The following is a 26777-nucleotide window of genomic DNA, read 5'->3' as shown; positions in this document are numbered from 1 at the left end:
TTAGCTTCCATGTTGATGCGGTCTTCAAACCAGCTGTTTCAATCAGAGGGGGTTTATTGTGATTTAATAGCCTCTGATTGACCAATCAGAATCAAGTAATTTCCAAATTCATAGTAGAAGTCTGATTATCTTTCTTTTTAGCCAACTCTAAACTGTATTGTTATTATAACCTTCTATAACTCCAATGTTATAATTGATAAAGTGTTCACGAGTTCCACCTGCAATAGCTCTTTCAAAACACTGAACAACCTTGAATCTTCAACCAATTCCCAATGCTACGGATAATTATGCTGATCTGATAACACTGTGTATAACATAAGACATGCCAGTGGATCGTGTTGATTATTAATTATGATAAAATTTGTCACAAGTTACTTCATCACTAATCACAGAATTGCACTTTGAACATCTATGACAGTGAAGAATATCACCCCATGCACCCCAACACTTGAAGTTCAAAGTCCACACCTATGTACTTATGAACCCACCCACCAAGGAATTTTATCACGATTAGTCCATGAAGGCTGGGTATAGTAATAGTCCTGTATGCGGAGTAAGTCTGATCACACAGTGGCACAGTTCTAGCTGGTAAGTGAGGCAGTTTCAGCCAAGCTTAAGCACTATTCAACAACCTGAGTCATTTTGTTACATGTCTATTACAGTTTGTGTAATGGTGCAACATGGTCATATTGTTCATGTTGTTAGTGTGAGTAGTGTAGATTGTTGTGGATAGGTTTTGTTGATGGTGAGATAGATCTTGTTGATGGTGAGGCAGACAATACAACCGTTAACTTGTTTAAACTCTTCAGTATGAAACATTCTTTGCCATGCTTACTGCCATCATTTGACACATGCTTTTCAGTAGGTTAGATGTGATATTACTGAAGTAATAGCTTTGTACATAATGTAACTAAAATAAAAATGATCATATTTGTTGTAATTGGTGTATGTGTGCTGCAATATCGATGTTACATTCCATGTCGTGTGTGTAAGGCACTAGTACTAACTTGATAGAATATACATGATATAAACATGATAAAGTTAAAACCATTTTGTGTGTTACTAATTTTTACCATGTTAACTCAACATGCTAAATAATTAACAGACTTTAGTTTGATTATCTAGATTATGAATAAAGGATAATAAAGGTTTTGATATGTGAGTCAAATCCTTTTCCTTGGTGTGAAATATACAGTTGTTGCTACGGATTAACCCCCAGAGTCAGTTAGTGTTACATATCTTTTCTTGCTGATACAGTCCTCATACATCATATATAAGCTGATCAACATCGCATATTGTACTTGACCTTAAACATGTTAATGAGACCACTTGGTAATCAGGATAAAACACATGGTCTATATTTTTGCATTGGTGTTAGCATTGTGAGCATTGAATACATACATACCAAATAGACAAGATCATTAGAAATTGACAATAGTTCCAAATTTCAAAAGTGTAATAATCATATTATTGACAATAAATATAATTTACTGTTCACATGAATGTAATACTTAACTTATGTGATTCATGTTTCACATCGGTTATTTATGTTGGACATTGTCTGATTGTCATCCAAGATGTCCAAAAGGAAAATTCTTTTGTCTGGTATATTGAAAAAGAAGCAGGCCCTCCTATCTTTTTCAATATAACGCGTTGAATGGGTTAAAAATGAAGGTGTATTGGTAGCATAGCTTCCATATTGGAACCGAATGCATATATTACCAGGAAGAAAAGAAACACTATCAGTTTTGACAGCGGTCCTTAGCAAAATATGTGCACAGCGGCTATTTGAAACTCAGTCAAATGCAGTGGAATACCTTAAGGTTTATCTGTAAAAAGGCAATCTAAGTTACTAGACAACACCATTTCCAGAAAAACTGTGTGAAAAATGGTAACAAATAGGTGACAAGTGAAGTAATTTCTTTTGGTTAGTCTGACTCATGGTCTTCACAATAAAACATAAATCTGTGGCATTGAGCAACTAGTATTCATGTGCATCAGAATTTGTTATCTAAAGTGGGAGGCATGTTTTCTGGTATAAGTTATCACAGTAGCTGGCAGTAGTCAGAAATGGACTCCGAACACGCTGAAGATGTCTGACATCTCGTCTACCAAATACCATCAATCTTCAGGTAACTGTGTGGTAGCCAAAACACACACATTGGGATCTGGTAATGGTATATGTTAAAAAGTACCTATAAATTAATATTATTGTTTAGTGCCAATCAACCACGGACAAATTCCTTGCTGTTGATACTGACTGACAGAATTTTTTATTGAACCTGTTATATCAACAGTTACTTGGCAAATACTATATCTACATGATCTAGCTCTAAGACGTAAACAGTGAATGAAATTATGGGTGAAGTAATTTAATTAGGTCTATGACTGAGCTTTCCATTGGACTCCCATCAAAATATATCGATAATGCATGCCAAATTAATTTTTGCTGACAATGAATTATCTGTATCGAAGGGGAATGTTTACGTTCAATGCACATAAACTTTTTCATAAGAATTATTTTCTCTGGAAACAAGCGTTGATTAAATCACTTTCCCGTTTCTCTTCTTCGATAATGTCAGCCATGTTTCGCAAGCTGTGGCAAACAGTAAAGAGTTGTTGTACTTCAACGAAATGTGGAATTTAAGGAATAAGGCCTTATGTGTTCAGTTGTCGATACTGTCGGTTTCAATAGCGGCTATGTGGTGCTTCCCATGAGAACCACTGTTATGACAAAAGTTACTGCATTTAGATCACATTTGGAACTATTCTTTCGCACTTGTAGCCATACACACAAGATTTCTTACATTAATTCTGATAATGCTTCTTTTCATTCAAATAGACAGGAGGGCCTGAAGAAGAATGTCCTATCAAAAGTTCCATTTTCCTTTAGCAAATTCACTGTGAATGTAACAACACATTGGTTTCAGATTAACTGAATAGTATGATGTTACTGAGATATTGTATAGCACAGGGAACATGATACATGAGACCGTACATATCGTGCTCTGTGAAGCTTGATTTTGGGGTTATATGTATGTAAAGAGCACTTCATCAATGTTAACCTTAAATTTTGCTTTTCTGCACTGATCTACACATCTGTGCAGCACGTTTTCCTGGTGTTCTATTTTGGTGGGAGATATCGAATCTAACAAAACATGCAGAGGGAGTGACCTTCCCAGGCTGTCGAAATTCCACACTTCTCATTTTCTGTGATCAAATGAAATAGGTTTGATATAAGACTGAAGAGTGTAAAACATGGGGGCTGTGAGGAATGGAGGAAGGCTGCTTGGGGTTGTGTGGTTGTCCCTTTAATTATTGCTATCTCTTATTATCTGTGAAATGTTGCTTGACTTGTCTGTATCTTGAGGTTAGGGCAACACTAATCTTTCAAGACATGCATTGGGCATGTTGTGGTGTTTCCCTTTTCCACAGATCAGTTTCGTGTGACCCTAGTAATAATGTTAGAGATATTTATGCGAACATTCCCCCTTTTCATTAAACAGTTTAGGATCTCCACTGTGGGCACATGTTTTCTTCTGAAGTTTATGATTTCTTTCTATTTGAGGGCTTAAATTTTCTTTTTCACTCAGGCACAGTGACATGATGATTTTTTTTTTTCAAAATCCATTTGGTCTACAATGTCAACTTTGTCAAGGCTAATAACTAAGCATACTAAAGCCCTTTTAGTAGCCAAAGCCAAAATATATCAATGTTCTTTTCCATAGTTTATGTATACTGTATTTCCTCCATTAAATGTTGGGCCTTGATTTAATGCAAGGTAAGGGGTATCTGAAAGCAATAAATGGCGGGTAGTTTTTTTGCACAGAATCCTTCCCATTATTACCTTTGCGTGATGATCGATCTATTGTATACATGGTATGTACACAACAATGTGTCCCTGCTAAACAGAAGCATTTTAGAGAACATTTAGACTACAGTACTAAAGATAGGTCTCAGCGAATCATTAGTCAGAAATTGAAATTGTAAATGCAGGGCCTTGTTTAAAGCCTTGAGTGAAGAGTGTCTGAAATAAATGTAAGCCTAGGCATTTAATCAAGGAAATATGGAAGACCCAATCAAAACTCATAGTCATGATAAATGGTCAAGGTTGCCATAGGAATCGTACAAATGACTATGGACGTCTAGACGGTAAATCAGGGTTAGAAACTAACAGTTTTTGTCCACTAGTCCTTATAATGATAACATATAGCAAAACCCTTAAAATGGGTCAATTTCTACTGGTCCTTAGGATACCTTTACTATTGGGCAGTTTGGTAAGGACTACAGGACTAGTGCCAATTTCTAACGCTGTAAATCATTATCACAATTCAAAGTTGAACCATTGAAGAGGTTTCATTGCCAACACACTTTTGTGTGATACCGTATTCGACATAATAAGCGACCGGGTCACTCTCAAAATTAGAAATTTTGGTGAAAAACAAGAGTTGAAAGATCATAAATTTCATGGTTTATGCTGACAGCCTGAAATGTTTATATACGACAGATATATTTTTCCAGATTTTAATTTCCCATGATTAAGGATACGTATAACAGTATGACACATGCAGGTATTATACACAAATAAATAAGTCTTGTGTACATTGATCAATCGGAAGGGGTGCTAATTGTGAATTTTCACTAGCCAACATATGAGCAAATATCGCTATAGGCGCTCGTCCTACGAGGTGAGTACATATATTTCAATCGTATCAATTCATCAATAATCATGATAATTTCGAACCTAAAATACATTTTCATCTCTTCCATGATCTAAGTACAGTGATCCCTTGTCATCACTACAACACTACCTTTGGCATCCAAATAATTGATGAGCGTTATAGACCTAGTGGGGTAGTAGGGGGTAGATGACCAACACAGCAGTACATGCTCTGTCAACCTAACACAATCTATGATGCACTTTCAGAGTTTGAAAGAATATTAGAATAGTAGTTGTTTATGATTGATTGTGTAAAAAAATATTTATCGAGAGTTATCACACATGGTGTCCCTTCAGCGAATGAACAGATATAACAAACTTTTCAATACAAATATGAAATTTCACATAAGAAATTACTAGACATGATGATTTACCATTTAAATTGTATTTCCTGCTCACCATGGCATTGTTTTATGTGCAGATATTAAGATTACCGATGTACACACGTTTTCTCCAAATCTTCCAGTGATTCAGTTAAAAAGTACCCAATGATACAACTTCAAAGAATTTTGATGCAATGGTTGGAAGAAATTGTATCTGAAAAATTAATTTTGTCAGGAATAATATATTCCAATATCATGTTATTTTGGTCATGTTAGTTGCAGCTTTTACTGACACTGATGGGCATCACTTCTCACGGGCTTGGGCTGAGTGCAGCACCTTCCTACACCCCAGGCGCGTCTAAGATTACATCAGCCTCAGGGCTACTAGCGTACCCCATTACCTCAGCGACGCATGATCAGCTTAGCGCTGTTCCAACTAGTTATCCGGCAGTGCAACAGTTGTACGCTCAGCCATCAGCACTGTACCAGAACAGCAATTGGATGCAGAATTTTACCCACAATTGTACCAAACGCCTGCACCTATGTACCAGATGCCAGAATCATCTACAACTCTTACGCATGCGTCAGCATCTACACCGGCATCTAACATTTACGTCTGATGTGCGTTCTGTTCAACGCATACGCCCTTGGTTAGCGCCAATACTCCAGCTTGTACATGGGTATCGTCGCAGGAGTCCTTATCACCAGGCATTTCTTCAAACCCTTCTGATAGAGGAAAGGTTAAGCACTGTAGTAGAAGTCAATCTACTACATAGAGTGTAAGTCACCATCATTCCGATTCATTGCAAAATGGAGATTCCTCTGTTGAGTGGAATAAGCATCTTAGCTTAGCACAAATGCCTTAGTGGGTAGCAGTCTCATGTCTGTTGCGCCTTCCCCTTGTAACAGGGTTGATAAGAAGGATACCATATGGTCACATCCCACCTCGATTCTAGTAGATCCGATGTTGACAGATATGGTTAGGGCACTGGACGAGGATTTCTTAAGACTCACACTTGTTCCATCTTTCAAACTGTCAAAGTTCAGGACAGATGATTTTCCTATTTATGCTTTTTCAGTGGCAGATCAGGCTCATAGTTTGGATGAGGATTTACAAAGGATGACGGGCTTGTAGAGACCAACCAAGCTTTAGGTCCAAGATAACAGATTTGCATTTATGGAAACAGAAATCAAGTGTGTACTAAGACCTTTGTCACCACTTGCTTCTTCAACCCGTGCTATAGACAGATGAAGATCTAACGGAAGATAATCTTAACCATTTAGATGACTTCCAAACTGTGGTTGACTTCAAACCGCGTCAAAATGGGGTATTTAGCACTGTCCAACTGGTATTCCGAGTTTAAGCGCAGGCTCCTATGTCAACCTTGATCAACGTGCGTCCTGTTCAACGACCAATCAGACATGCTCGCTAAAGTATCTAATTACGCTAGGGATGAGACTGCGATCATAGCATTGGAGCTTGTTTCTCCCAGCAGGCAGGCATGTGGGGCAGTTATAAGCCAAGACGCTCATCCCTCAAGGAAGGTCAGTACCAGATTTCCTTCGAGGTTAAGGGCGTGGCAGAGGCAAAACTACACGGCTCATGTCACTTAAGCTTGGTTTTCCCACTTTGGGTTTTACAAGATCTTATTGAAACCAAAGACAATTGTCTAAACCACTTACAACTGTGATAAAAAATTCCTGCATACAGTTGAGGTTGTTTTTTTCTCCAAAGTTCGGCAGCGACTGCAGGGGTGGAAATTTTTAAAAAAACTTCACTTGCCATCGGACAAGTTTAAAGACAATTTTCACTTGCCCTGATTTCATTTTCACTTGCCCAAATAATTTCAAAATAAAACTTAAAATCATAAATATGTGTTTATTTACCGTTGAACAAAATTACACTACACCAGCACTGTTATATCTACATAAGGACTAAGGTAAATTCTAAATGAACATCGGAATCCTCATAACTTTTCAAATAATGTTTTTTCGAAATTGTGTACAACCGTCAACAAAAACATGTTTCTTATTTCTGGATGTTACAGTTGGATACCGACAACAAATTCTGCACTTCATGACATTTTGTTTTTCGTCATACACTACCCATGGAAACTCATTGCACCAACTCTGGATGAATTTTCTGTCCCATTTTTCGGCATCATACTTCTTGTTCTTAGAACATGTGTCCTCATTTGGTCGTTTTCTTTTACATGATTCGCTATCATCGACATTTTCAGATTTATTTTCACTTTCCCCACCGAAAAAAACTTTAACAGACGCCTGCTTGTGCATGTTGTGTGTCGCCATAACCGGGTCGTAACTGTTTACATTGAAGTCAGTCACAGGCCACAATGTGTTTCAATTACGAGACCCCTCTAGGCAGTATTGATCGTGTATCAATTATCAGATCCCTCTAGGCCGCAATGCGAGAAAAGCATTCAAACCGAGTGTAGAAAGTTGTTTCATACTGTTCCGATTGAATATTAAAACGAAAATAGAAAAGGGACGTAACTCTAAGTCTCGTGTGTTCTTTAATAGTGTCAGTGTATGGCGAAAGCGTGATTACGAAATTTCTCTCAAGGAATTTATTGTACCATTTTACCATTAGTTAGACATGTAGACAGTGATAGTAATTTCCAATATTACTTGCCTCCGGACAAGTTATAGTAAGTGATTTTGTTGCCCAACCTTGTATTTCTACTTGCCCCAGGAGTCTGGAAATGGCAAATTTCCACCCCTGGACTGGTCTCGTGCTGTCTTTGTTGTCTATGATTTTTCCCGTCTATTCTCCAGTATAGCGATGTACGTTCAATGTTGGCTAAACGATTTCACTGAGATGTGTTCATAGTACTTAAGTACTAGGGTGATTAAAATATCATGGATCAAGATTTCTGACTATAAACACCGGAATTAGGTCAATTAACCTAATGGTCAGGGTCATTGCACCTGGTTGGTTGGCATGCTTACTGGTGCGTAATGCTGCAACCTTTCGGTCAGATGACTGTTGCAGTATGTGAATGAGACACGACCTTAAGCAAACCACTGGTGTCAACATGCACAATATTGAGGCACACACAGAGTGCAAGGCTCCTCCCTTCAATGTCACCTCAATATAAGAAGGTGAACATTTGTACGGCCTCGTATCTTGCCTATCCGTTGACGAGTGCTTTTATGTAGTCTACATGGGAGCTATTAGTGGTTTGCATATGAAAACTACTTTCAAACCTGTCCAGGCAAGGCACGACACGACAAAAACTTGTAGACAACAATTTGCTACCCTCTATTCAACAGCCACATACGCTCTTGTCAGGGGCAAGTGTTGCAGGGCTTGCGCACATCAGTCGCCAAGACCAGTATGCAGCTATCAATCTACCGTCTCAACTGAGGACATTCTCAACTGGTGGTTGATAGTTGAACATATCTTATTCGGCCTAGCCCTGTTTCCCAGCAGGGGTGCTCTCTTAAAGGGCCAAACAACCTCAGGATTGTGGTCCTGCGCACAACCGATTTGGCACGTTAACAATCTAACATTTTGAAGCGCTCATTCTGGCCATCTCACATTGGCAGGAGCAGCTACAGTGCACCCAACTCACAATATCCACCGACAACAGTACTGTGTCATGGTGCCTGCGCAATCAAGAGACAACACACTCACTCCCTTCTATAACAGACGTTCAGGTTCTTTCATCTTGTGGGTCATCTTGGACTAAAATTCATAGTCCAGCACATCCCCTGTTGTCGGAACATCCTGACCGATGACCTATTCCAACTAGACACGGTGGTATACATTTGTATACTTATCCTGCATTACTAGCCATCCGTCGCAGACTTGCCTACCCACTTTGGCTTCAGAAACCTCAAAAGATTGTTTTTTAAGCTTGGTCGAAGGCAGTGATGTGACGAAGGTGACTTGTCATCAAGGTCACATGACAGCAGAGATGGTCCATGCAAAAAGCAGGAGTTGAAAATGGAAACATTTTTTTTTTCACCCAAGATCATTGCTGAGCACTGTCTTTGTTATCGTAAGGTAAGCAGTGAATGCAGGATAAGAATACAAATGTAAAAAATATTTAGATGTTACTAATATTTTTATTTGACAGACCTTGTGTGGTCTGGAATAAACCTGTGAATCATAAAATTAAAAAGCATGGCCTAAAGGTTCATGAAGGAAAACCGGTTGTGTTACAGTGTTGGTGTTTATTTTTAGCCAAGAATGTTTTTAAGTCATGTGAGTGTACACTAGTACCAAGCTCAAATAGAAACCTTCATCATTCCCACCATGAAATAATTAAGATTGCCTTCCTGAAGTATTTTGTAGTTAACACCCACAAAAGCAGCTTGTGCAGTACATTATCACTTGCATGGTTATTGACGTGTTGTCCTTTATTTTCATAACTTTCCACTTCATTCAGAAAGACATGTCAGTCGATTAAACACATAAACATGATGAAACTAATATTGATTTTGAGCACCATCTGTTGAGCATGTTGAGTGCCATGTGTATGAAATGAATTGTCAGTATAAGATAGCCCAGGGCTGAAACAGTTTAATTGTTCAAACACGATTGAGCAGATTATTGTGCGATGAAAATAATCTTGGCATTGTGATTTCAATATTGTTTATCCAATGCGATGATTTGAATGATTCAGGCACAGTCACAGATGTTGCTTTTAACTATTCATTCTATGTGATGGATGGCCTCCTACCTTTTTATGTAGTTCCCTGTATGTTAATATTGGAGCATATTTGAGTCATGACGGTATGATTTTATATCTGTATGACCAATGATGACCATGATAATAACTTACTGTCAAGCTCAGAATGTTGTCAATTGTTGCTCTACTCTTAGATTATATACATTATAACCAATATGAGAAAATATATTTTCTTTGTTAAAATCTATGAACCAGAGCTACAGATAAGCAGCGTATTTGTGTAAAATCTTTCAATTAACTCACAAACGAAAATGCATGCATTAAATGAAAAACTCAAATGTGAAAAAACAGCACACCTAGATACCCAATAAACCTTTCAGCATGTATACAACGAAGCTAATTTCTGGAACATAATTACTTACAAGCTAATTCATTTACTGAGTCAAGTCTATATTTAGAACTGTTATCATGGTTAAATACATCTAAAACATTATTTCATATTTATTGAAATTTAAAAATGTTCACACATTTGGGGAAATACCCAATAGAGTGATGAATAGATGAGTGAAATAATATTGGTTACCCAATGAACAATGTAATACATGTGACCAATTAAAATAGAAATCTTTAAGTAAAAACTCAATTGCTCTAAAAGTTATCTGGAGCTCTGGTGAACTGTTTTGAAACCTTAAATCCCGTGAATAAGGGCAATGAATGGGCAAGCTGATCAGGCTGATATGGTTTGTTGTTTGTTCTCCCAAACCCAGGATACTTATTCTGTTTGGGAAGTTCCAATGGTCTGGCTAAGCTAAGGAGATACAATAGTTTGTGCTTGGTAACACAACTTGTACATTGGTGTAGTGGTAGTACTGGTACCTCCTCCAGTCCACCCCAGGTTTAACACAAGCTGGAACACACATGCTGAAATATGCTGTGCCTATAACCATGCTACTAAGCAGCATTAAGCATGGAAGTCGACATGGGGACTCAAGATTTTATCATAATTGTTCAAGATTAAAGATTTATTGAGCCTGAGATATAAATACTTTAGCGATGAAGTACTATTGATCCAAGGACTCCTTAATTTCTAACATTGATATGAAATTTCAGATACATATTCTTAACTATGAACTAGAGAGTTTCCCTAGCCACTAGTCTGAAACTTGAGTCCAGTAAATGTGAAGCCACCCCATGAAATGGGACTCAAGATATGTAAATATAACACCAAATTGTGGCTGCATATTATTTCTTGTGTTATCCATCTTTCCAGAATCAGTTTCCATGATTTGTATCAATACCCATGGTAGTAGACCACAAATTCAGTTTGATGCAAGTGATGATAAAAGATGGCAGGTATTTGACAGGAAACATGGTAAACACTGGGAAGTATGACATTTAAATGACAATGTTGTATGAGTGTTCAGCTGACGGGTTGGAGGGTAAATACACATGACCCAGCTAGTGTTTTTTATTTACCATGTTTACTTTATGTAGAATGCAGACAGGACCTACTGTCATCATCAGGCTCAGAACTTATCTAAGCTGGCACTAGCCCTACGGCTAACATGTTGGGGACTTTTTAACTTTTTGGAGTTTTTCCGCTATTTGGAGGGTTTTCCCATGAATATCATTATGAGAACCAGGTATTTACGTACACAAGTTTTCTTTGATTGTTGAGTTCCAGTAGTTTATGCTGTTTCTGTCCATTTCAGGTGAGAATGATCCGGTGACAGTATGAGCGACGTGTTTATCCAAGCTGTGTTTGGCCTGATCAAGGCAGTGGTGTTTGTCTACGATGTGGTAGCATACATCCCATATATAATCACTTACAGACCACAGGCCACCCTCAAGAGATCAAGTAGGATAAAAGTAGGTCAATAAACTTTATGCACATCACAATGAACTATGAAAGTAGCTTTGCCCTGTTGATAGCCCGTTGAATCAAAAATTAATTTTAGATGAATTCTGTTTTCATATTTGTAAATCAACATGGTCAAGATAGCACAATCCTTAATGCAAGTTTAGAGATTTAGGATACTGGAGCTATATGTTATAACCAGCATGACAAGAAGTCCAGATATTGAAAAATGAGCATAGTGGGCATAGAGTCTGTCATTATGACCCTGACACAGATATGTCTAATAGAACCCATGCAAGTCTTTAATATTTGTCAGGTCTAGATTACTGCAGTATGTGAAAATGAAGAGACTCTCTGTGCTCCTTTTTATCATTGTTTATTATATATTTATGTTTCATAATTACCATGATTACTATACTTTAACAACTGTTTTTATCTGAAACATGTGTTCATTTTAGAGACTTAATGTCAGTCTAGTTGGCATCTTATTATGTTAAAACAAATTAGGTGTAAGTTTTAGGCACCACACATAGCTACACCAAATAAACTGCATCGCCAAATATGTTTTTCTGCTTCTTGGCATAGAATGGGAAAGTCTAAATCTACATGAAATATCTCTCAACAATTTATTAACTGTCGGATCAGACAAAGGACGTCATAAAGATGTGTGACGTATGAATAAAATATCTTAGTCTGAAATGTTTGAAAATGAGTAACAGATTGCATCCTCTGAGGTCACTGTTACGACAGAGTTGTTCACCTCTAATATGTCTCTTTAATGAGGTGTTTCCTATCATTGCACTTGAAACACTGTGCAAATGTACAGTCATGACAGTGATGCGTTAGTGGACAGAGAACATCTGCATAATACTTAGGGTCCTGGGTATTGTATACTTGTCCCATATCTGTGTTACTATGACGTAGATGTAGCAGATCATTTTTGAGGACTCTGACCGTGCATCTCTGGTTGATAATATGGTTGGTATATTGGTGTATTTATCTATATATATGTGTTCTGTTCCAAAATCATTTGAGTCTACAAGAACAAATCTGTCTTATTTAATCTGTTATAGTTGATTTTACTTCTGACATATGACCTGAAGACTCTTTCCTGGGCATGGACTTCATACTAGTGCAGTAGTGGCTGATTGAATTATGTCACAGGCTGTTTTGTGTTTATGCAGTTTCAGATCTGTTCATTTTCTAGGACATTGACTTGTCATCCAAATTGATCATCTTGGTTGTGATATAGATGAATGATCTTACAAACGTTACTAAGAAGTTATAATTATTCTCTAATGCCATTTGTTTGTAGCTGAATGATAAAGTACTGTTTATGTTGTTCTTTTGTATCAGTTCTGTGTCGCAATATTGTAAAGTGAGATGTTGGAAAAGTTATTGTTATCATAAAAGACCCTGTTTAACAAACTGTCCAGTTGCTGAAGATCTCCTATATGAATGAATATGCTTATTCTGTTCCAGTTCTTTTATGCCACAACCTATTTTTACACTGAAGTGTGTATTATGTCATGATAATGATGATGATTTTTTACTTTTTCACATAGGCAACTCCAGTAGATGGGTCCTATGGATCCCCCTACCGTTATGCAGATAATCCTAAGCTTACAACCACACTATTTCCTGAGTGTAGCACTCTAGACCATCTGTTCCTGCGGGCTGTCCAGCAGTACACCGACCGACCATGTCTCGGCACACGGGAGCTGCTCCGTGAGGAGGATGAGGTCCAGCCTAATGGCAGAGTCTTCAAGAAGGTACTCAAACAGGCCTCAAAGTTGCAACTAAAACGGTCGCCAATGTGACCCAAATTTCCATTTGTCTACTGACTATAATTCAACAGTCGCCAAATGACTACCTTGAAAAATATCTTGTGGCAACTAAATTCCATTGCTTCACATACGTAGATGCAAACATAAATAATTTGATTGACATTTGCGATGCCATTTTCTCGATCGCCAGAGTTTTCACGGTCGCAATGATGCGCATATACCATACTCATTGTCTGTTTCATTAACATTCCCATAGCTCAATGCAGCATTACAGGGGATTTGGTTATGTAAACTCTTTCAACACCGTAGGCCGGTAGACAGGCCAAGCCTGTAGTTAAGTCAAAATAGTACATAATTTTATTAACCTACCTGTCATATCATTCATTTATTAAATTTATCACATTTCACAATGTCTGAAATACGTATTCCATTTCAAATTATGTTTTATCGATAGATTAAAAATTATTCACTATACTCACAGCTCGTAACCTAGCATGATACATCCATGAAGCTCCGTATTTTTAATATAGATCTCGATTTCCTGCTTAAAATTGTAAGGAATAACAAGATTTAACAAAAATTCATCACACGTGAGGACCATAGCTGTAATTTGATTGCCTGTCTTAGGTCACGTGCTCAAATTTGACCAATCACGAACCTTGTAGCAGATTCCATGTTAGTATTGCTACAGATACGATTATTTCATTGTTACTAATTTAACAATATTCATTGCATAATGAAATGAAAAGGTAACACCATTTACAACACTGGTATTCGCTTTTAATGTCTTATCACTTTGAATATATTCAGTTAAGATCTAAACACATGCTAGATACACATTGTCAAAAACCTATGAAAATCTGTTAATGACAGATTGTTGTCTCCTGCATGCCAACAAAAAGAACAGCAGATCGTGGGAAACATGTCTGCTAATAATTAGACATCATATGATATCATTCGAGTAACAAAAAAACAAAAATCAAGTACACTAATATACAATTTCAAGCCTAGAGCTATGACTTGTACATATTATAATAGTTTTTTGATAAAAGAATTTCAAATGTTTAGGGCTACCTAAAATCTTTGCTTGTCTTGTTGATTTTACCACTGGCTCCCTGGAAAAAAATACTGGTAGCCATATAGCTACTTGTTAAAACATTAAAATTTGAGGCTTGTCACATTAGTAACTGCTCTCATTTGCTTGAACTTTAGGGATAACCATTTCAATAGAAAGCTAGTTGGCAGTTTGAATCTTGCATGTTGATGTTTGCTGAACTGGTTTTCGTGTATTCCAGGTGTTGTTGGGGGAATACAATTGGCTCACCTATGCACAAGTGTTTGAGCGAGCCACCAACTTTGGCAGTGGTGTGTTGGCTTGCTCGCAGAGGCCAAGGAGGAATATTGTGATATTTGCTGATACCCGTGCAGAGTGGATTGTTGCAGCACAGGCCTGCTTCAAGTATAACTTTCCAGGTATTTCATTCATCTTGAGACAAAAAGTAGGAAAGCAGCCTGATACTGTAGCCACTTGTCTGAAGCCTGAGTCATGTAAAATTCTGTTCAATCAAGTAAAGATCAGGTAATATTTTTTACTTTTCCTGCATTACTCCTTAATGCACATTAATGCTTGTTCTCGACAGAGAAAAGAGCTGTGTGAAGGTCTTTGCTTGAAGAAGTTGCTCACGGATCCTCACATTACTCTTGTCACTTGTTGAGTGAAGACCTGTTTTTTTGCTGTAGCATAAACGTACTCACACCCTCACGTGTGTGCTCTTTGAATTAATGTTTTTTGTCTGTTGTGCCTACGGTTTGTATTTTGTACATTCTGTGTTTGATAAACATGTGCACATCGCCTACAATATAGGCCATCTCGGATGACTACCCCCCAACCTCAACTGCTACCTCGATGTCGGAGTCTCCACCCAGAGCACTTTTACGACCACTACAGCGTCTCTTTACAGCGGTGGCCACCTTGATGCCTGGCATGGCGCTCTCTTACCAGACAGTGCCTGTACTATCCTCCGAACAGACACTTGGTCTACGGCACAGACGCCCATGATAGACGCCTCTCTCCTTTAGTACATTCAGTACTTACAGACCAGACAGCCGTCAACGCCAGCTCCTTTACAGATGCCTCTACAACTGCCTCCTATAGCGCCTCTGCAGACGCCTCTTCAAGCGCCCTTTCAGACAGCGTCTATCTATTCCACAGCGCCTGTACAGACGCCCGTGCCTCTGCCTCCGCCTAGTCGGTCGACCATACAGACGCCATCTACCTCTCATTACTCCGTGGACTTGGCGTCCCCAAGTAAGTCTTCATGTTGGAGTGACAGCAGATCTTATCGTTAGGGTTATAGATCTAGGAGCCGCTCCACGGTTTGCAGACGCTCCAGTGGCTATCGGTCCGGCTCCTCGGAGGGCGCCTTCATCCCTTGTTATGACGACACCTTCACGGATGGCGAGTCCCACCTGGGTTTAGCCCAAGTTGCAGACTGGCTGGCAGAAAGATTGGAGGCAATCGCTCCCTCGCCCGGTCTAGAGGTCGATAGCAAGACAGCCATTCATGTGACCCCACCTCGATCCCTCCTGACTCACTGATCAGAGACATGATCTCAGCCTTGGACGAGGACTTCAGTAAACTGTCACTGACGCCGTCCTTCAGGCCCCCACGCTATTGACGAATATTTCTTCCCAGTCCACTCTCTTCAAGTCGTGGAACGCGCTCATAGCCTTGATTAGGACATGCACCGCATGACGGGATCAAACCGCTTCACCTCAGTCCGAGTTTCCCTCAACACTCCCGTTCCGTCTCTCACAGTTCAAACAGACGCGTCACTCTCCGGCTGGGGAGGCGTTCTGAACGATCACACAGCCTCGGGACTATGGTCCCAGCAGCAGATCAAACTGCATATCAATATGCTAGAACTGAGAGCGGTCAGGTTGGTGTTCCAACGCTTCCTGGATCTGCTGCGTGGCCAAGTGGTTCGTCTAGAGATGGACAACCAAACGGCGATGACTTACATCCGGAAACAGGGGGGAACGGTGTCACCGTCGCTTCTCCAAGAGGCGTGGCAGTTCCTCCTATGGTGCGACTCACACGATATCAGGGTGATACCTGTTTATCTCCCGGGGGTGGACGCTCTGTCTCGCCGGATCCTCGCTCCTCACGAGTGGAGGCTCGACCCGGGGATATTCGGGATTATCTCCCAATTATACGGGTCGTTCCAGGTGGATCTGTTTGCATCTGGGGTGAATCACCAGACACCAACGTTCTGTTCCCGAGTCCCCGACCCGAGGTCGGTGGCAGCGGACGCCTTCCAGCTAGATTGGACGGACAGAATACTGTGGGCATTCCCCCCAGTACCTCTGATCCCCAAGGTCCTATCTCAGCTTGCCAATCAGCCTGCGCGACTTCTTGTGCTCCTGGCACCTCTTTGGTCGGCGCAGAGCTGGTTTCCAGTTATACTCAGGTTTCTGGCTCAGCCTCCTGTTCTATTACCTTTACGACCGGACCTCCTATCCAAGAACGGGACCCTCCACCCGAATCCCAGGATTCAGTGGGTGGCTTAGCCACTGTCAGGCATCGCCTCCAGAAGAGCGGTATTCCTGCACGTGTTGCAGACACAATACTGGCTTCGCGGAGGGATTCGACAAACGTTCAGTACGAGGATAGATGGGCTGGTGTGTCGATAGAGGGATTGCAGATCCCTTTTCTGCAGATCTCGTAGCCGTGCTTGAGTTCCTCCAGTCGCGACTAGATGACGGCCTGGCCGCATCAACAGTCCGGGGGTACTCTACAGCTATTGCAGCTTTTCACGTCCCTGTCGACGGGGCACTTCTGGGTGCGCACCCATTAGTACAGCGCTTTTTAGCAGGTGTGGACAGGATCCGACCGCCTGTACGGCGGATCAGTCCCCCTTGGGACTTGTCAATCATTCTTGATTGGCTTTCCGGTCCTTCCTTTTGGGATCTGTCGTCTCTCTCTCTTCAGCTGTTGAGCTGGAAGACGGCGTTCCTTGGGGCGGTAACGTCCGGCAGACGGGTAGGCGACATTCATGCAATGTCAGCCGATCCCGAGCTAACTGTCTTTCACCGGGACAGGGTCAGTATTCGGTTGCCGGATTCTTACCGTCCTAAGGTCGCACACGCCTTCCACGTGACGGCTCCTATTGAGCTACCTGCTCTTTCACAGCCTTCCTAGTTGAGGACCACTGCAAGACATGCTCATGTCTTGGATGTCCGCAGGACCCTCAAGGCCTATATCAGCAGAACTAAGGGTATCAGTAAGGATAACCAATTATTTTGCTGTTATGGCGGTAGGAAGGCTGGCTCACCTGCGAGCAAACAAACTATCACCAGGTGGATAGTCTCTACTATCTGTACGTCGTACACCCTTCAAGGCAGGGACCCCCCTACCAGGTTGAAGGCTCATTCGGTTAGAGCTGCAAAATTTGTAGATCCATGCCCATGGGGATTTTTGCTAGTTTTAGGATGCAACTTAATGGATCGGGTGGTCAGGGTCAGTGACATGCCTGATTATATATCCATGTACGTCCGATTCTTTCTTACATTATTTATCATTTGATTGCCTGGTCAAGGCTCAATTATTTACATTACACCGTCATCTAGATGGAAATTTGCTGAGAACTGTGTGTAACAACAAACAAAATAATACACTTCTGAGAGTAAGGTCACTGTGATATTCATTGCAGGATTGCTAATTGGATAGTTCATAGTCCTCCTTGCTCATAACCTTTTGCATAGACACATATAAGGGAAGCTGTTTATCTCTCCAGTCATTGCAGCGTTAGAAATTGGCACTAGTCCTGTAGTCCTTACCAAACTGCCCAATGGTAAAGGTATCCTAAGGACTAGTAGAAATTGGCCAATTTTAAGGGTTTTGCTGTATGTTATCATTATGAGGACTAGTGGACAAAAACTGTTAGTTTCTACCCCTGCATTGAGGACTGTTTACACATAGAAATGAAAATATTCATTCATATATAGAAGATGGCTGTGTTTTACTATTCACCATCCTCCAGTTTGCACTCTTGTTGAACTAGACTGGAATTATGGAGTTCTATTTTGGCTGGACGAGTCTATGCATAGTAACAAAATCAACATCCTGTTGATAAACAACATAGTGTCTGTCATGCACTTTTCGGTCAATTGCACGACCTATGGAGGAGGTGTACCGTCAACTGGGTGGCAGATATATTCCCGAATCTTTTCACCCTTTTAATCAAGGTGCTCTGGTCTTTTGATGCACTCCGCGAAGTAAGATCAGCTCTGTAATATAGATCTTGATTTTCAGTCGGATCATCTTGATCGGGTGCTGCCATTTTGTTTGGCGCAAATGCAATTCGGTTAGAGCGGTAGCTACGTCACAAGCGTACGCTGCGGCTCTGCCCATTGAGGAGATCTGCTCCGCGGCTATTTGGAGCCAGCCGAGCACGTTCATAAAACACTACCAACTCGACAAACACTCAAGCGAGCGTGCTCGGTTTGGTCAGTCAGTTCTCCGAACTGGGCAAAGTTCTAATCTCTAGCCGATTGAGCCTTCGAGATTTTAGATCGCCCGGACCGGTTATACAACTGCTCAGTAACAGACCGGATTCTATCTTCTACGGTCGATAAATTATCCGACCATACTACTCGATAATACTCGTATTGCACAGCACTCCTCAGATCCTCGGAGACCCTCTGGCCTAGCTCAGCGCGGTTATAGTCTCTCGTGATCTACGCCCCTATATCACTCGCTAAAAAAAGGGGGGCGGGGTGTGTGTTTTGAGTTCTCAAAATATGATCAGCCACGAATAAAGGCTAATATCATAGTATATGGTCGACCACGCCTGTCTCCAGCCCCCGCCTCTCGACGGTGGTGCCTCACGATAAAGGTTGGTTCCATTTTATTGAACTCTTAGTCTATTCACTGAATATTCAAAATACGATGTATTTATTACGCTTGTTGCTGACGGATGCCACTTCCTAGATTATCTTTAGGAGTCTGTCAGGATGCAATAAGTGCCCCAAGGAGGATTTAATCTGAAAGAGAATTTTACAAACCTGTAGAGGTTATGAATTCTCTGATGAAATCCTCCTTGGGGCACGGCCACCCACCTCCCCACATTCCGTCAGCATTAGACATATGGAAAGTGATTTGGGTGAGAGTTGCTTCCCTTGGCGTGACGCGCCGTGGAGGGTGAGGCACCGTAAGGGTGGTCGTTTATCATACAAAAACGAAGTTTTTGTGTGGTAACATTTTTATTAAGGGAAATGGTTACAACTATGTCATGTAGATTTTCTTGAGCCAGGAAAATGCAATAAGTGCCCCAAGGAGGATTTCATCAGAGAATTCATAACCTCTACAGGTTTGTAAAGATTTCTTCGCTATTCACACGGCTTATCAAGCCATAAGCCTCGTACCTTCATCACCGGGATATTCAGTTCGAGGCGTACATAGACGACTGCCTACTGAACCATTGGGACACAGTCACTCTACTCCGCCAGAGGAACTTCACCCTCTGGCTCCTGTACCACCTGGGTTTTAATATCAACCTCAGGAAGTCAGAGTTGACTCCCTGAAATCGCCTTCAGTTCATCGGGGGCCTGTTCCAAACGCACCTCGATCCCTCTCTGTACCCAGAGACTGGTGGGAGCGCATGCAGGCGCACCTGACTCCAGCGCTCCATCTATCAGAACTCTGCACCAATGGCAAGTCCTCCTGTGCCTCATAACCTCAGCACAAGACTTGACCTACAGAGAAGGCTTCAGCTGCGCCCAGTTCAGTTGTTCCTGGCTCTTTACATCAGGCACCAGGAGCCCTCTGTATCCATCGTCCTCCCGGATCATCTCAAGCAGCATGTCCGGTGGTGGCAGATGGAATCGAATGTCTTAGGCGGCGTCTCCTTGACATGGCTTACAACCTCTCTGCGCCTGTTCGTACACACTTCCCTGCAGGGACCCCTCAGTATCCATCGTCCTCCTGGATCATCTCAAGCTGCATCTCCGGTGGTGGATGATGGAATCTAATGTCTTAGGCGGCGTCTCTCTGACAGGGCTTACAACTTCTCAGCGCCTGTTCGTAGACACTTCCCTGCAGGGACCCCTCAGTATCCATCGTCCTCCTGGATCATCTCAAGCTGCATCTCCGGTGGTGGATGATGGAATCTAATGTCTTAGGCGACGTCTCCTTGACAGGGCTTACAACTTCTCTGCGCCTATTCGTAGACACTTCCCTGCAGGGATGGGGCGCACACCCGGAGGGACAGGTCGCCTCAGGGCTGTTGTCCGCCGATCAGCGCCTATGGCACATCAACAACCTCGAACTGGAGGTGCTCATATTGGCCATCGCTCATTGGAAGCAGGCCTTCAGACACGCCTGGCTCTCCATCTCGACGGACAACATAACCGTTGTATGGTGTCTATGGAACCAGGGAACGACTCATTTGACCTTGCTCCTTCAACAGACGTACCGATTGTTTCACCTGGTGGAGCATCTGGAGATTCAGTTCCAGGTCCAACACATTCTGGGTTGCCGAAACACCCTAGTAGATGCACTATCTCAACCAGGCAAAGTTGCTCCCACAGAGTGGAAGCTTCACCCAGATGCCTTCGCTCTTGTTTGTCGAGACCATGGTCTCCCCAACATAGACCTATTCTCCACCAGCCAGAACTTCCAGATCCCGATCCAGACCTAAATATCACCGGTCCCGGATCTTCTGGCTTGGGCAGTCGAAGCTTTCAGTGTCCCCTGCCGCTTTTCCGCCGCCTGTACTCCTCCCCTAAGTCTTCAAGAAGATCAGATTGATACAGAACCTCGATCTGACTTTGGGCGCACCCTGGTGGCCAGCGAGGGCTTGGTTTTTCGACCTCAGAGAGCTGCCCGACGCCAACCCACTGCCACTCCCGGATTGGCCAAATCTGCTGATCCACCCTCACAGCAGACAGCCACCCAGGACCGGACAAGCTGTGTCATCACGTCTGGTCCATTTACAGAGAGCACTGAACGCCAAAGGCTACTCAGCCAGAGCGGCTAGGGCCATTATGATGGCCCATCACCCAACCACTAGGAGCCTCTATGATGACATGTGGCAATCCTTTGAGAGCTTTTGCAGGGGCGAACAACAAGACCCCACTTCTGCATTGCCTCAATTCCTGGTCGAGTTCATGCTTCAACTGTGCCACAAGTGAAGCTCAAGGGCAGTACAATCATGACCTACCTTGTGGCGCTCAACTCCATCCTGGCAGTTCCGAAGGCTCGGCGCATGAGGAAAATCCTGGAACTCCAGGCTCTGCTCCGCTCATTCAGGCTGGAAAACCAAAAGGCGAAATCCATGCACCAGCTTTTGATTTGAACGCCATTCTCACATCGCTGAGAGACGCGCCTTTCGAGCCACTCGAAAAGACGTCATTCTATAATCTGATGAAAAACTGGCGCTCGCCACAGCAGCCCGTGTCAGTGAGCTTCACTCCTTGGACGTCACACAGGTCTGCTTTGAGCTTGGAGCACACAGAGCTGTGCATCTGGGCCTGTGCTGGGACTTCATTGCAAAGAATCCGCTCCCAGCACAGCCCGATAGATAGTTCCTCATCCCTCCCCTATCGTCGATTGTGGGCTCTGAAGACAGAGCTCCACCTATGTCCGGTTAGAGTGCTCTGTTGCTACATCAGACGATCCAAGGAACGCCGTAGACAACGACAACACCTCTTTGTACTCTTGAAGTCAGCCGCAACACGATCGCCCTCTGGCTACCAGCAATCACTCTTCAGGCCTATGAGTCCTCGGGATTGGACCCTCCCTGCTCCAACAACCCGCACGAGATCCGGGCAGTCGCCTCCACCATGGCTACACAGGGAGGGGTGTTTCTGGCGATCCAACAAAGTCTTCGCCAGTCACTACCTGCGAGACGTCGCATTGGAGGATGTGCAAGGAACGCACAGCTTTGGTCTGTTAGTAGTAGCCCAACAGGTCACCACCACTACTTGTCACTGACCTGGCCTCCAAGTCCAGAGCCGGCCTTTCGACCCCCCTGGCGTATGCCCTGGACTCCTATCTCGACCTAACCGAGACACAGGACACAACGCATACCTGACTCTTCCCTTCCATACAGCCGGAGACGGGCAGGGGGAAACAGAGTTTTTTCCATACATGGAGTGGTCACCTGACGCCGACCAGACAGCCGAGGACGGGCTGAGGGAATTTTGAGGTTCCCGTACATAGAGTGGTCACCCGATGCCAACCACTTAGCGCAAGACTGGCTAGGGAACTGAATCTGGAAATAAAAGATGAAAGCCCACATCTGAAGGTATGCCCTCCACCTATTCCGTCCGATGATGATGCATTAAGGAGTAATGCAGGATAAGTAAAAAATCAAGTAAAATCCTAGATATTTTTTATATTTGTATATTTATCCTGCATTACTGCATCTAAAGGGACCCACCCATCACATAGCTACCTTCCCACTATACCTTCCGATGTTTCGGATTCCAGAGTAATGTGAGGTTCCGTAACGTCACTTCCTTTGGTCACGTGGGAGCTACGTGATAGGGTTGGCCTCTCAGCTAGTTGGAGCAACTTCTTCAAGCACAGACCTTTACACAGCTCTTTTCTCTGTCAAGAACAAGCATTAATATGCATTATGCAGGATAAGTATACAAATATAAAAAATATCTAGGATTTTACTAGAAATGTTATAACACTATAATATACTGACCATAATATCACTAAAGGATATTTTTTGAAAAGAATCTTGCAGTTTATTTGTGCTTACATTTATCTTTCCTAATATTTTCAGTGGTGACATTGTATGCCACTCTAGGACAGGATGCAATTGTCCATGGCATCACGGAGACAGAGGTGACACATGTTATAACATCAGACAGTCTGGTGTCCAAGTTTGAGGTAGGAGTGCTGCAAAATTTGTAGATCCATGCCCATGGGGATTTTTGCTAGTTTTAGGATGCAACTTAATGGATCGGGTGGTCAGGGTCAGTGACATGCCTGATTATATATCCATGTACGTCCGATTCTTTCTTACATTATTTATCATTTGATTGCCTGGTCAAGGCTCAATTATTTACATTACACCGTCATCTAGATGGAAATTTGCTGAGAACTGTGTGTAACAACAAACAAAATAATACACTTCTGAGAGTAAGGTCACTGTGATATTCATTGCAGGATTGCTAATTGGATAGTTCATAGTCCTCCTTGCTCATAACCTTTTGCATAGACACATATAAGGGAAGCTGTTTATCTCTCCAGTCATTGCAGCGTTAGAAATTGGCACTAGTCCTGTAGTCCTTACCAAACTGCCCAATGGTAAAGGTATCCTAAGGACTAGTAGAAATTGGCCAATTTTAAGGGTTTTGCTGTATGTTATCATTATGAGGACTAGTGGACAAAAACTGTTAGTTTCTACCCCTGCATTGAGGACTGTTTACACATAGAAATGAAAATATTCATTCATATATAGAAGATGGCTGTGTTTTACTATTCACCATCCTCCAGTTTGCACTCTTGTTGAACTAGACTGGAATTATGGAGTTCTATTTTGGCTGGACGAGTCTATGCATAGTAACAAAATCAACATCCTGTTGATAAACAACATAGTGTCTGTCATGCACTTTTCGGTCAATTGCACGACCTATGGAGGAGGTGTACCGTCAACTGGGTGGCAGATATATTCCCGAATCTTTTCACCCTTTTAATCAAGGTGCTCTGGTCTTTTGATGCACTCCGCGAAGTAAGATCAGCTCTGTAATATAGATCTTGATTTTCAGTCGGATCATCTTGATCGGGTGCTGCCATTTTGTTTGGCGCAAATGCAAGTGATATGATTAATATGAGGGTCAAAGAAGGGGCATAACTCATAATTGTGCTACTGGTGGAACTATGATCAAGCCCAGAAAATCCAGTCTAGTTCAGCAAGGGGGGGAACTGGACTTTTACAGCAGTTAACACCCTTGCCTCAGGAAGATGCTATTCGAAGATTCAAATATCTCCATTCCCTCTATAATGTGTATTATGTGTATGCCAGGGTCTGATGGATCGAATCCCTCTGGTGACTCACCTGATTGTGATGACTGGGGGGAAGAAGTTGCCTGCTGTCAAGAACATCCCCAGCAGGGTGAAGCTGCTCAGTATGACTGACGTGGAGTACATGGGAGCCCAACCAGAAAACTGTAAATGCCATTTCTCACTCATAGACCCAGTGCTATTTTCGACTAAAGGTGGTGCAGGGCTCCCGATACATTTTGGAGACATTGAGTATTTGCTCACAGATTATCTTTCCCATTGCATATTAATATATCAATAGTTTTCTATGGGTTTTCAGTATATTTTTACTGTCTTGGTTTCCGTCTTTTTGGTATTTTTACACAATTGAGAGGACATTTACAAAATAAAATTCTGCTCAAAACACTGTTTAAGTTGACTTCTAATCTGTATCTGTGAGTGTGCTGCTCCAAGTGTGTAACATATTGTAATGTATAGTGACAACAGCAATATATCATGATGTACATGTCTAATTAACAGAGGGCAAGCTTTTATACTAATGGTATTTAAAATATTTCATCCAAATTTGTACACAAGCAACTCAAAATTAATTGGCAATCTTGATTTATTTTGCATATTTACACAAATACACAGCTTATCTAAAGCTCTGGTTGGTGTTCTGTTTCCTGATAATCTAAGGACAATAGGCCATAATACGTTAAAAAATTATGTTATCATCTCTCTCTCTCACCTTACTATCAACCACACCACCTCATTTTTTTGTCCCCCTTCAGATAAAGGAAATCTCTATGTGTGATGCCTTGCTTCTTTTCTTGAAATACTCCACATTCAAAGTCGTGCCAAACGTTCATTCATCGTGTGAGTGACATCCATCAGTAATTAATGTACACAGATGCCTTCAACATGTTGAAAAGTATGTTTAGAAAAAAATATGCTATACGAGATGATAAATTAAGTACCTCCTGCCTAACATTTAAAAAAAAAATTAATAGGGTGAATATTTGATGATTACATATGTCTCTCTAATCTGACTTGTTGATGTGTTTCAGTGCAGACCCCTGTCACTCACCCGTGCCGAGAAGACATAGCTGTAATCATGTACACCAGTGGCTCCACAGGGTTGCCAAAGGGTCAGTGATAGCAGTTCACTTAAGAAAATAATGACGAGTGGGAGTTGTTTATCGTACAATAAAACACTGCAGGGAGAATAAACCATGATGGGCGCAGCCTCTTTAAGGATGTTGATAAAATATGTTATATCTCTCCCACTTTTGGATGCTATTGTTTTGCCATTGTGTTTATCGTCGTTGCCCAGCTACATCTATGGGGAACAATTTACTAGACACTTCCCTCTCAAAAATAATGTTCAATATATGACATCATATTCAAATTTCCAGAAATGATGTCACTATAGAACAGTGTGTTATCGTGAAGTAAACCACGCTTGCTTCTTCATTGTTCTTTGTGATTTATCACATAGCTATCTTTTTTATAACAATAAGCAATATCAAAGCTATAGAATAATGGCCTACATTCCCACGAGACAAACCGGTGGGGGTTGATGATACAGCTCCACACTCTCAACTTGGGGGATTGTTGGAACCTCCTCATCCCTGTTGCAAGAGGTCTTAGAGAGCAGTTCCAAAGTGTCATGGCAGATGAAAAACTTGATTCCTTATGATTACACTGACTGCTTGTAATTCAAGGTTTTTAGCACCATACCGATGTTTGTGTGTTTACATTGGAGACCTGCAACACTTTGGACTTAACCATTGATTCTGTTAACTTCCACATCGGTCTGACACATCGTATTATGCCTGAAAAACTGTTGAAAGCTGTACTATAGGTGTGTCAAAATCTCGTAGATGTATCAGTAACTCGTAGGTGTCGGAAATCTATGATTATGGGTGTGAACCCCTGATTTTCCGTGATTATGTTTCTAGGTTTGTCAGCACCATACCCATGTTCATAGTTTATTAGTGGTATATGTCTAATACAGGGGTATATTGAACAACAAATATGTATGTAGCCAGCAAGGCTTGCTCCTTTAAAAAGTTACTGGCCCTTTTCCAAACTAACTAGCCTACAACTAAAAGGTGGAGGCCATGAAGTGGCTGAACCTGAGGTCGCGTCAGCACCTAATCATGGCTCTGAAACTTGTAGAACTCCTCACCCCTAAAACGTTTTTTCCATACAGAGATTAAATCCTGGCTTCTTTTTTGTCTCATTTTATGGCGATTTATGAGCAAATAAAGAAGTAGTTGTACACAACATTACAAAATGGCAGCAACTTGTCATTCTACCAAGATGGTCAAATTAAAATAATTAAGCATAATCGGAAAAAGGGGTGAAATTGTATCCAGCCAGACCGGCCATCTACTTTGTTTCACCAAGCCCTTTGTAATTTAAAC

At 41.7% G+C, this 26777-nt stretch overlaps 1 protein-coding gene across 3 annotated transcripts in view; it reads left to right on the top strand.

Annotated features, from left to right (window-relative positions):
- LOC124148562 (fatty acid CoA ligase Acsl3-like) overlaps positions 1–26777 on the top strand; it is a 48836-nt gene that overhangs the window by 3533 nt on the left and 18526 nt on the right. Inside the window, exons 1-7 of one of the 3 annotated variants that reach the window (XM_048391437.1) lie at positions 507–588; positions 11414–11570; positions 13125–13331; positions 14642–14819; positions 23144–23250; positions 24389–24533; positions 25416–25496. In XM_048391437.1, the coding sequence (XP_048247394.1) occupies positions 11436–11570; positions 13125–13331; positions 14642–14819; positions 23144–23250; positions 24389–24533; positions 25416–25496 (853 nt within the window). In that variant the 5' untranslated portion in view covers positions 507–588; positions 11414–11435. Of the gene's footprint in view, positions 1–506; positions 589–11413; positions 11571–12423; positions 12538–13124; positions 13332–14641; positions 14820–23143; positions 23251–24388; positions 24534–25415; positions 25497–26777 lie in introns of those variants that run through there. The other 2 variants (XM_048391436.1, XM_048391438.1) reach the window with 2 other exon arrangements.

The sequence above is a fragment of the Haliotis rufescens genome, unplaced genomic scaffold, assembly GCF_023055435.1.
Source record: "Haliotis rufescens isolate VD_foot unplaced genomic scaffold, xgHalRufe1.0.p SCAF_9, whole genome shotgun sequence".
NCBI lineage: Eukaryota > Metazoa > Mollusca > Gastropoda > Lepetellida > Haliotidae > Haliotis > Haliotis rufescens.
The sequence above is the reverse complement of the archived record's forward strand: the minus strand, read 5'-3'. Positions and strand labels throughout refer to the sequence as shown.